We start from the raw sequence: 11,439 nt of genomic DNA, 5'->3' as shown, positions 1-11,439 counted from the left end.
CCTCCTCCTTCTCTCCTTCTCTCCGGATCAAGTCCCCGGATCCTCCGCAGCTTGTCTCCACTTCTAGCCTCCACACAGGCTCAGCTAACCGGCGCGGATCTCAGCGAGCACCCGGAGTAATGTGAGCGAACACCCGCAGCTCCAGTCACCGACAGTCGCTCGAACGTCCCTACCGCTGCGAGGAAGAGGAGGAGGAAGAGGAGGAGTTCATTTACCGGGTCGTTACCCGTCGCTACCCGCTCACAAGACCGACTCGGCTGCCGGTAAGGAAGTGAAGCTCCGACACGTTAGCACCGTTAGCATGGGAAGTGTGGTTAGCCTGCTAAGCTAGCCGCTAGCTACAAAACACCGTCACTTCAGTTAGCACGACTCGGCTAGCGAGCTAACTCGGCTAGTAGCCGACAATGGAGCCGCGTTTACCGGCGTGTGAAACAAAACGTCCAGTTGCGTCTTTATTTAACACGTAATCGCGATAAAGTGTCAATAACCTCATCGGTGAAAGGGGTTACAGTTAGCAGCTAGGCTAGCAGGCTACAACTCGCGAAGCTAACTACATGTTTCCTAATGGAGTCCATGTTAGCTTCAACCTCCATCACACCTTTCAGGTTATCGTGACCTGTGGGAAGTAGCTGCACCGTTTCTGATTGTTATTCAATTATCAATTATCATCGTTATCCATGAATTGATGAATTCGTGGATAAAGTGACGTGAGGATGTTCTCTGTAATCTGCTAAATCCAGATATGACGTGTGGACTTCGTTGTTTTCCATCGTCACTGCTTAATCTACAACTATTTCATATTTAGTTCCAGAGAAAAGATGTGAATCATCGTCTGTGAATCAACGTATTGTTGAAATGTTTGTTCATCGTCAGATTATTTCTTGCTCACTACGTATCACACAGCTGCAGTTATTGTTCCCTGTGATATGATCCACATCTCATTCTAATATAACTAACTTCTTACAAAGGTAATATTACACAATACAGCTCTTACTCTGTGAATTCAATGAACAAAGAGAAACATGATCACATAGACATTTTCTATCACATATCAAATCACATCACATTTCATTATTTTACTCCTTTTAATGAAGAACCTACGAGTTAGTGTTCATTCAAGTATGAAGAATAACATTAAATATTAATGTCAAAAGCCAACAAACATATTTTATATATTTTCTTTTATTGGTAAAACGTGTCCCCTCTTTTAGGTACAAGCTCTTGGCTGGTTTGTGTCCTCGCTCTTTGTTCTTATTTGTGTGAAACAACGCAAAGTGTTGTCGGCTTCAGGACGAACATCGGTGTAAAAGGTGTAATGCAACTTAGACCCATTTCTTTCTACTGTCAGACCATATATGGACAAATATCCTGATCATACAGATTCAGGATGTGGTAACAACAACATCTAATGAGTCACTCCACCTCATAAAGCATGAACTCAGTGTGGTCTCACTTTAAATCCAACATAAGAAAAGGTTGAAATATATTGTATTAATCCAGAAGAATGATTTCATCGTCACAGGGAGTTCCTCACAGCGAAGGAAGATTGTGCAGATTTTAAATGTTTTGTCCTGTGAAAGCAAGAATTAGAAATTCGTTGCTCAGATGCAGATATGATGGTCGTGTTTAACAAATAATGCTGAGTCAATGTTCACATGTAGAGTAAAGACGTATCTTAGTGTGAAGTGAAGGTGAAACCCACCACCTACTGAAGTATAAACCACATCACAGCGAAGGTTTGCATCATTCTGCACTTTATATTTATCCTCAGGTAAATGTTAACAAGTTATTTCCATGAACCCTTTTCATCGTTTCCTCTAGTAACAGCTCAAAAAGAAGAGATGCCTCAGAAGCAGAAATCCCGACGCTCCTGGTTGGAGTTGAAACAAGCCGGAAACGACCGCTTCAAGACGGGTCAGTATGGAGAGGCCAGCGGTCTGTACAGCGAGGCCATCAGGGAGCTGGAGAAGGCCAGTGAGTATTCAGCCGTTACCCGAGGACACACTGTGTGAAATCATGAGTATAAACACAACTGAGTGTGTTTATGAAGACGTTTTGTCCTCGTTACCAGTTCTGTGAAGTTGCTGGAGTTTTCCTCTTTGATTTAAAGATCCTTTTTTCCCCCTGTTAAGGTGAAAAGAAGCCAGAGGATTTGGCCATTTTGTACTCGAACCGTGCAGCCAGCTACTTGAAGGAAGGAAACTGTGCAGAGTGTGTGAAAGACTGCAACATGTAAGGGTTTTTATTTCCATCAAATTCACACCATGTTTTTGTTTATTTGAAGTCTACGGTTTGTAACTTTCAAGGTGTTTTGGGTTCTGGGATTCGTTTTCTTATGAAGCTCAGATTTCCATAAGAAAAAAGCATCACTGTCGTTATGTTACAGTTCGAATGATTTGCCCCCGAACAGCACTAATCACCGTCTGGCTTCCTGCCGGACATGGGTCACCTGATAAAATGTCTAACTTACACTGTGCATGTGTGTCAGGTCTCTGGAGCTGCAGCCGTTCAACGTGAAGTCTCTGCTTCGCCGTGCGGCTGCGTCTGAAGCCGTGGAGCGATACAGGCTGGCGTACGTGGACTACAAGACGGCTCTGCAGATCGACTGCAACATCGCAGCCGCTCACGAAGGCACCAACAGGTACCTGGTCTGTGGCAGTGATGCCATGTTCGTTACGAGGGGCTGGAAAAAGAAACACAACCCCGAGTGTTCATTACATCTGTCTACACAAGAGCTACACAACCTGTGTTCATGAAAACTTGTGGAGCATGAGCAGATCTGGACAAAATTGCGTAATCCCACTGACAAACAAACAGCGGTGAAAACAAAACCTCCTTGGTGGTGGACAAATGTTTTTGGTCTTGACAGATGCGTCTTCCTGCTGATGAACCCACACAGGATGTTGGGTCAAACCAAGGTGATTCAGTTGAGAAGCTCTTCACGCGGTTTTCACTGTGTGCTTTGTTTCCACAGGATGTCGAAGGCGCTCACAGAGGCAGACGGCCCCTCATGGAGAGAAAAGCTTCCTCCCATCCCCACGGTTCCTCTGTCCATCAGAGAGAAGCTCACCCAGCAGAGTCCAAACAACATCCTGATACCAACCCCAGCGCCGCAACAGAACGGCAGCAGAGAAGCAAAGAAAAAGGGTGAGGACATTTACGTTTCACACTCAGACGATTGTTGAGAGAACTGGATTTGTAATTTATATTTAACTTAAAGGATCTTGTTGTTTTTACCTAATTCATGTCGATCACGTTTTCATGGAACTGCCACGAATAAGAAAACATTCTTCTTCAGCAGTTTTCAGATTTAAATCATCCAGTGGAAACAAAAAGTCACTTCGGCCCATTTGTCCATAAATTCTTCTGTCAGGAAGAAGATGTTCTCTCTCTTTGACCTAATTATCATGATCTTTTCTTTCTATATTCGTTTCCTCAGCTCCCAGTGATAAAAACATCAAGAAAGCCCAGGCGCAGAAAGAAGAAGGCAACGCTCTGGTGAAGAAAGGCGAGTTTAGAAAGGCCATAGAGAAATACAGCCAGAGCATCAAGAACAACCCCACTGAGATCACCACCTACACCAACCGGTGAGTCCATCTTTACTTCTAACATTTAAATGGTGTTTAAGTTTAATTTAAAGAGTTTTCTCAGCTGAGAGTCTGAACCAAGCTTCATGTCTTGGTTCCATTTCTGCATCTTGTTTGTTTCCCCTCACAGTTGAATCTTAAATCTGTATCAGTGCGTCAAGTTTAAACAGATTTTAAAGTAGAAAATTAAAGGGAAATTCAGCTAAAGTTTCATACGGGCTTTCTCATAAAGTCTGAACCATCAAAAGATGAGTTCACACTGCACACGAACCAAACTGGTTCAGTTTTATCTGGACCAAGACAAACTGTTTTGATCAGACTAAATTTGGACCCCTGGTCTGAGGAGCCTTTCACAGACCGGCTGCAAAGTCTGAAGGTCAGAACCTCACAAGGTGGCTGTGAAAGAGCCTGTAGACAAAACATGAATTAAAACAAACTTCTTAAATTAATGTGGATAAATTAATATTTTGTTAGTCCAGTACGAGTCATTGAAAACTGAAAAAGATGATTGTTTCTTTTTAAAAATATTATTAGTAGAAGTAGTCGTAGTATTAGTTGTACTCTTCAGTATGTGTTTGGTTAGAAATGAAGGTCTCTGATGTTCGGATTCTGTATTTTGTGTGTGTGTGTGTGTGTGTGTGTGTGTGTGTGTGTGTGTGTGTGTGTGTGTGCAGGGCGCTGTGTTACCTGTCAGTGAAGCAGTACAGCGACGCTGTCAGAGACTGTGACGACGCTCTGATGATTGACAGCGGCAACATTAAGGCTCTCTACAGGAGAGCTCAGGCTCACAAGGAACTCCAGGTGAGCGCCGCAGTCTTCTTCACTTTCTGATTCTCACACAGAAGCAATCAGACTGTCGGGAGCATCTGTGCGTAGGTGCTGAGGGCGGACGACAGAATAAAATAATTTCCTGCCTCGATAATTACCCATGATTCCCCTGACAGCTTCCCCTCGTCAGTGTTCCTCACAGAGAGCGGTCACGGGCGGGTAGCTCTGCTCTCACAGCTCCACACAGTGCAACCATCCACTGTTTGGTTTGAGTTGAGGGAAAGAGAGTCTGTCTTTATAAAGTCAGTAGACGGGGTTAGTTAATATCTGCTGTATCAAACAGTTAATCTGGTATTAAAGGACCAGATTAAAGTCCTATTAAAGGCTGGATAATGTGTTTTCATTTTTAGGACAAATGACCAAAGACATTCACTGAAATTCATATCTGGGAGAAGTCATGGGAAATGTATTTTGCTTATTTTTGACAGTTTTAGCCCCAAATGGTGTTTAAAGATGAGGCTCAGACATGAGCTGACGACCTGCGTGAGGGGAACTGAAGCAGAGTGTTACGTAACACAGAGTTACAGCCTTTACTTTGATGAAAACAACAAAGACATAAACGACAATATGTTTAAAAACCAAATCTCACTTCCTCATGGATATTTTGAAGAGGGTCTCACTGACGGCAGCCATCAGGCCCGGCCCTCGTCCACCTGGTTTAGTTTCACGTTCTAAACTCGTGTGTTTTTCCTGCAGGATCTTAAGACGTGTGTGGACGACCTGAACAACCTGCTCCACGTGGATCCAAAGAACACGGCTGCACTGAAGCTGATGGAGGACGTGCAGATGATGAAGTGAGGAAGCATCAGGGAGCGCGGAGGCAGCGGTGAGGATCCGTCCCTGCACCGAGTGAAGAGCGGAGAGGACGACGGGTTAATGATGTTTTTATAAGAGTCGTAAAGCAGCCGAGCCGCGGCGCCACTCAAACGGCAGAACGTGCGTTTCCCAAAAGCTCCTTCACCCCGAACTCGTGTTCACTCTCAAACATAAGTTCGGACTCGAGACGCTTCTGGAAGAAGAGGAGAAGCGACGCGGCCGCGTTCAGCCTCGGGAACGTTTACCAGTTCGAGTTAAAAAGCTAAAAATATAGACACACACACGATAACTGCAACTATGAAACATGAAAAATGAAGTTCAGTGCTAAAGCTCTGTCGTCACGAAAAAACTTCAGCACTGAAAGTTCGTTCTTCTTATTTACAACCTGAGATATTAAAGTATTTCCTCAAGTGCAACAAAACTGACGGCTCATACATTTATGTTCGTGCAGTCACATTATTCAACATCAGTTCTGGGTTTGAGGGGAACTGGGACAAACATTAACTTAATTAATATTGAAAAGTTCAGAAATCAGTAATTTTGATCGACAATCAGTCCAAAAAACAAAAACCCATTAAAAGTGGATCAAATACTTTACAGTTGAGAAGCTGTAACCGAAGAATAGTTTGAGGTTTTTGCTTTTAAAAATTGACGAAACAGATTTTCCAAACCTGCGTAAATGTATTTACATGAATGTTGCTCCACAAGTTGGATCCTTATTGCTGCTGATTTCTGAGTAGAACCAAATGAAAATTAATTTTGGAGCCTGACACCAACATTAAGCAGTAAAACAAATTACAGCCTTATTTGCAGAAACATATACGAAACAAATTCCCAAGATGTTTTCAAACTCTTATGACAAAGAAATTAAATTGATTGTAATTGGCTCAAACTATAAACGTTTTAATAAATAACTTAAAAGAAAATCCAATATTTAGAAGTTGAGTTCAGAAACTTGTATTTATTCTGTAATCGACCAACAGAAGCAGAAACTGATTCGTCTGTGAAAAGATGAATCAGCTGGAAACTACTGACGAAAACAATCATGCCACGTTTTAACATCGGTGTTAATAACGGTTTATTCCATATTTCATTCACACGCCAGTTTTTTTCACATGATTTACTTATTTATCCTACGTTTTGTTTTTCTGAGGTTTTGATTTCATGTGAGAGTTTGAAAATTTCCTCCAAGTTGCGATCGCAGTTTGATTTTCACGTAAACAGACTAAAACTGGTAAATTCTACAAAACAAGACCCGACGCAGCATCGGTCTTTAGTCGTTTGCTCAGTTTGCACATTGATTTGAAAGCGTCACTCCAGCCCGTCCCCTAGCGCCACCTGTTGTGCTCGACAGGAAGTGTTCTCACCTTCCCTCGTCGGCCTCAATCCTCGAGTTCCATTTGTTTATCTCATTAGAATTAAAGCATCGGTTTGTTCCGGTTCAAACATGTTTTCAGACGGGTCTTCATCCAATGTACTGTCGGGGTTTCTTTTTCTTTGTTTTATTGTGAAATACGTGTCGGCTGCTCTGGATTTAGTTTCCTCTGATCTGTTCAAAGTATCAAACATCAATTTATGTCTCAGAAACAGAAGGAAAAACAAACGAAAGGCCCTGAAGTTTACGAGGAGGAGGAACATATCTGCGTCTGTTGGTGTTTGAAAGAGTCGAGACGCTGCGCGCTGGGAAAATGTTCACGTTAGAGATTCTTGGTTTTATCACATTTCTGTTCTTGTAACTTGTTCAACCTGCTTCTGTTTTAACTGCAAATAAAGTGCAAAGATCTGAATCGACTGTTTCCTCAAGTCTTTAAACAGAGAAACTTGTAAGGTGCTGGTTTACTGTCACACTGTGGCTGGATGAGTTTTTATAAACGATGCATCCACCGAGTCAACGAAGCTTCTGACGTCTTCATCGTTTCTCTCAGATATTTGTCTGGACACACCCGGACCTGATAATAGGTTGAATATAATAATAATATAATAAAGCATATAACATGTTAATCAGTGAATTTTAGAATAAATATATGAATCAACCAGTTGTGAATCCTGAAAGTGACTGAATGAGTTAATCACTTGCTGGGAGGAGGATTTTTTTACCTTCACTTCTTTTTTCTTCTGTTTGTTCGTTTAGCAGGATTACAAAAGATCACCTGCAGATTATCATACACTTAATGAAAGGATGTGTTGTGTGTCAGTTAAGAACCTTTTCAAAGTTTGTGCGGATGTAGGAACTTATTTTCACTTTAACATTGTGATGTCGGGCGTTTATCAACAGTTACATAATATACTGACATCACAGTATCAACTCATTACTGCTCTGACACTAAATTAGTGAGCGTGAGGGCGCGGTCACACACGCCAACACCGCAGCTCGAAGTTCACTGAAGTTGAACTCCACCTAAAGACACACGGTGGTTTGCCTCACCACAGGAAGTGAAGTGAAGTGACCGAGCCCTTGTTCTCAAACTACTGAACTAATCCTGGTCAGACAAAAAAGACATAAATAATAATAACATCCACACAATTTTACATTTTCTATGAAATATAAAGCTCATGAAACCACCTTTAAATTCAATAAATTTGAATAAAAGTCTCTTAAATGCAATCACCCTGCACGAAGTTACACTCCAGGATATCAGTCTCCTACAAATACCAGATTTCTAATGAATTATTCTGAAGGAACATTAAAGATAGTGGGAGAAAAGTTTAGAGGTATAATGTTCAGTAGTTTCAGTGGTGGAGGAAGTACTCAAACATTTTACTTAACTAAAAGTACAAATAGACAAATGTTCAAAAGTAAAAGCAGCAATTTTACTTTTCTACGTAAATACTTGCTTTTAAATACTAAGTACTTGCTGAGAGTATCCTCTTCTTTAATGCAATGATCTACTGCATCATTACCTGTGTATCCAGTTTAATATAAGAATAATAGACTCTGTCATACATCTATTACCTGGACGGGACGCGTCTAATGTCTGAATCACTTCAGGTGTTTCATGCTGCTGCAGGAGGCGGAGTCTAATGTTACCTGTCCACTCTGATTGGATCAGTCGACCAATTCCTGTCTCGTTATTGAAAACTTAAAAAAAACAATGCGACCATTTAACAGTGGAGCAGGAAGTACAGATGATATATGTAGTAAAAGTACCTGAAAATACCTCTTATGAAGTACAGATACATGGAGTAAATGTACTTTGTGGTCAGTGTGATGTGGATAACAAACATCAGTCACTGAAGTCGTAAAACAAACAGAAGTTGATTCAACTCAGATTTAACAGACGTTTCCATCAGTGACTCACGTTCACTGACTCAGTGTCAGTGAGTCTCCCCCCTCAGGCTCATGTTCACTGTGGAACAACCAGCAGAGGAATCACTGAATCACACAGAACCAATCACATTTCACAGGGCCAGGAAAGGGGATTGGTTCCACGAGTGAAAGAGAATATCTTTGAACCAATCGATGACCTGGATCAGTTTCAGTTCGTTCACACAGAGGAGAAAGAAATGGATCCTGTCAATATTCATTATGATATTCGTCCTGGTTGTGCTACAAAAAGTGAGTTTACACACCAAGTGTTTTGTGTCCTGAGCTTAGAGGCAGAGTGAAAACACGTCTTCAACTTTAGTTTGGATAAATATACCACATTTCCAGAAAATGTATCCTGTAATGTACTATTATACTCGTCAAAATCCATAAAATGACCATAATGAATGGAGTTAAAGATTAATATGACAGATATGAAGGAATATCAGTCCCAGAATTGGAGATTAACTGAAATAATCTGGTAGAATGTCCCTTCATCTAAAAAAAACAAACCCTCGAGGGAACTGAGATTAACTCTGTGTTCGTAGTCGATCAGTCATTTGTTCCCCGTTGGTCTGATTTGTAGTTTTATTTCAGCTTGTTAATATCACTGAGAAAGAACTACAACACAGACACATCACACACGATGCTCGAAGTCACATTTCATCTTAAAAAAAACATTTTAAATATAGTTTTAAATGAACGTTAACATAATAAAGTGTTTAAGACCTAAAATTATAGTATTTAAGATGTAGTACCTAATATTTTAACATATTTTAAGACAAAAAGATACATTTTTGATTATTCAATTTGTCAGACGGTGGGAAGCCCTGAAAAGAACTTGATTACCAAGTCATGTGACAAACATAAAGCAAATAAGATGTTAATGTTCATTTCATGGGTTGATTTGAGAATTGTTAAAATCTCTTCGCTCAACACAAATCTGATGTTTGCAAGCGACGTCATTTACCTCAGGAGTTATTCGCCCAGTCTGAACAAATTGATGCTCTGACTCTCTTGTAACATTTATCCTTTTTTTAAAAATGTGTTTGTTCTGCACACATTTTAAATTCATAAAAAATAACAAACTGGGGGAAGGAAAAGGATTTAACGTCTTTAACGATCAAGAAGTTGTTTGACGGATGAAATTCTAAATAACATCAGAAAGGTGTGTGTGTGTGTGTGTGTAGTAAAACTCAGTAGTCACCCAGTTTACACCAGTTTGAACCAGTTGATCTCCAGCTCACGTGATCCCACTTCTGAATAAACCCGAACACGCAGCAGCTGAGAATGAACATTTGCATAAAACTGATTTGAAACCAGAATTCGTGATCTTCTCGTATCTCCGCCGAATATTTGCATGCAACCAAACTGTCGCAGGAAAAAATCCCCCAAAGCTTTAAAAAAAATAAAATAAAAATCTCCCCAACAACCTCAGAAGTGTTTTGTTCTTCCAGTTCTTTAAATCTTCTGCAATCACCATGAATCTTCAGGAAACTCAGGAGTCAGAGAGAAACATGCGTCATTAAAATCCTACTGGTGATAATAAACAGAACAGGGCTGATTCAGAACTGATAAAACCTTTATTTCACTTTAAATTGTCTTTTACATTTTTGTCCTGTTTATAACATGTAAGGTGAAACTAGAGTTGGAATTTTTTTAAAAGACATACACAAATCTAGTATTACGTCAATAACCAGGGCGGGGGAGGGGGGAAGGTGTCGAGGGTTTTTTCTTTTTTGTCGTTTTGTTATTTTTAAATCGGCGTCCTTAAGCTAAAAGTCTAAATTTTCACAACCACGTGCGCGCTAAGCAATAAAACCGTCACAGAAGCAAACTTTTTTTTTTTTTGTTGGTTTTTTTCTTGGGGGTATTTTTTTCCTTTTTATTTTAAGCAGAATACTGGTCAGTAAAAACAAAAAAGATTTGAGATACCAGATATACAGACAGGCTCGGTGCCACATTCACTACTGCATGGGATCATTTTTTTCCTTATAAAGCGAAGAATAACTGCCTGTTTGTTCAGCTATCGAGAAAAAAAGAGCGGCAGGGGGAGGAATTATCGTTTTTTTTTTTTTTGACTTTTAAATTTCAGTGCATGAAAACATTTGTCCCCAGCAAAAGAAAAAAAACATTGAGACATGACTTTTCTACACCTACAGAGTGGAATGTCGAGATGGTTAATGACAAGGTTATTGTGACACTGATTATTTGACACGTTGGGGTCTGAGTTCCGATCGACTGACACCTGCCAACTTTTCTCCGGGTCTTGTTTTGGTTTCCTCTGAACAAGTGCCGCTGGCAGGACGCGGACGTTTTAACGAGATTAACCACGTGCGTGATTTCCCTTTGCAGATGATACAGTTGTTTATATTTGTTTGTATAAACTGGGAGCTGCTGAGTGTTTCCTCTTTTCGAGAGAATCCGAAGGACGCCTTCAAACCTACACACGCGCTATTTACGAACTCCAGCCTGAGAAAAAAAAAAAAAAAACGTGATCCCACTACAGGTTCCCACTTCCACAAACAGATGATTGGTTGATCGGCTGCCAGCAGATTTGGCTTCTTCAACGCACGTACCTGTTGTGGACTTGAACTGCGCCGAAGGCGACACTGAGACTCGCTGCTTCCTCGATTTCTTATCATATTAAACCTTAAGAACCTTAAGATTTTTTAACATGATTCAAACGTCGAGAATCAACTCGTTAACTGGTTTTTGAAACCATTAGCTAATCCTGATCAGATCGTAGGATCGGTACCAGGCCGCGCCGCCACAACTGCCGTTCACATGTTGGAACCGAGGCCGCAGCGAGTTTACGTGTCACCAACTCCCCACTCGATGCTTGTGGTAGATTTATATGGTGATACATGGAAGCATGCATTCTTATTGGCAGATCACACCGTT

The 11,439-nt window shown here is 40.8% G+C and overlaps 1 protein-coding gene across 4 annotated transcripts; it reads left to right on the top strand.

Annotated features, from left to right (window-relative positions):
• Nucleotides 1–14: 14 nt before the first annotated feature.
• Nucleotides 15–7,018, top strand: tomm34 (translocase of outer mitochondrial membrane 34). 4 transcript variants are annotated; one of them, XM_035152001.2, is made up of 9 exons: nt 15–263; nt 1,822–1,974; nt 2,133–2,232; nt 2,489–2,641; nt 2,975–3,147; nt 3,440–3,587; nt 4,262–4,388; nt 5,112–5,241; nt 6,816–7,018. In XM_035152001.2, the coding sequence occupies exons 2-8, from the start codon at nt 1,842–1,844 to the stop codon at nt 5,211–5,213; spliced, it is 936 nt and encodes a 311-aa protein (XP_035007892.2). In that variant the 5' UTR covers nt 15–263; nt 1,822–1,841; the 3' UTR covers nt 5,214–5,241; nt 6,816–7,018. The 4 variants fall into 4 exon arrangements, with proteins under 4 accessions (XP_035007892.2, XP_035007891.2, XP_035007889.2 ...); XM_035152000.2 differs by having other exon boundaries at nt 1,828–1,974; nt 5,112–7,018; XM_035151998.2 differs by having other exon boundaries at nt 16–263; nt 5,112–7,018.
• The last annotated feature ends 4,421 nt before the right edge of the window (nt 7,019–11,439 follow it).

Source organism: Hippoglossus stenolepis, chromosome 3 (genome assembly GCF_022539355.2).
Source record: "Hippoglossus stenolepis isolate QCI-W04-F060 chromosome 3, HSTE1.2, whole genome shotgun sequence".
Taxonomy (NCBI): Eukaryota; Metazoa; Chordata; class Actinopteri; order Pleuronectiformes; family Pleuronectidae; genus Hippoglossus; species Hippoglossus stenolepis.
This window is presented reverse-complemented; position numbering and strand designations above follow the sequence as displayed.

What these genes read in the sequence shown, in the direction of transcription:
- tomm34 (XM_035152000.2), top strand. Translation starts at nt 1,842, where the DNA reads ATGCCTCAGAAGCAGAAATCCCGACGCTCCTGGTTGGAGTTGAAACAA. An exon ending in CAGAGAAGCAAAGAAAAAGG is followed by an intron (nt 3,148 to 3,439) that starts GTGAGGACATTT and finishes TCGTTTCCTCAG; the next exon opens with CTCCCAGTGATAAAAACATC. An exon ending in AGGCTCACAAGGAACTCCAG is followed by an intron (nt 4,389 to 5,111) that starts GTGAGCGCCGCA and finishes TTTTTCCTGCAG; the next exon opens with GATCTTAAGACGTGTGTGGA.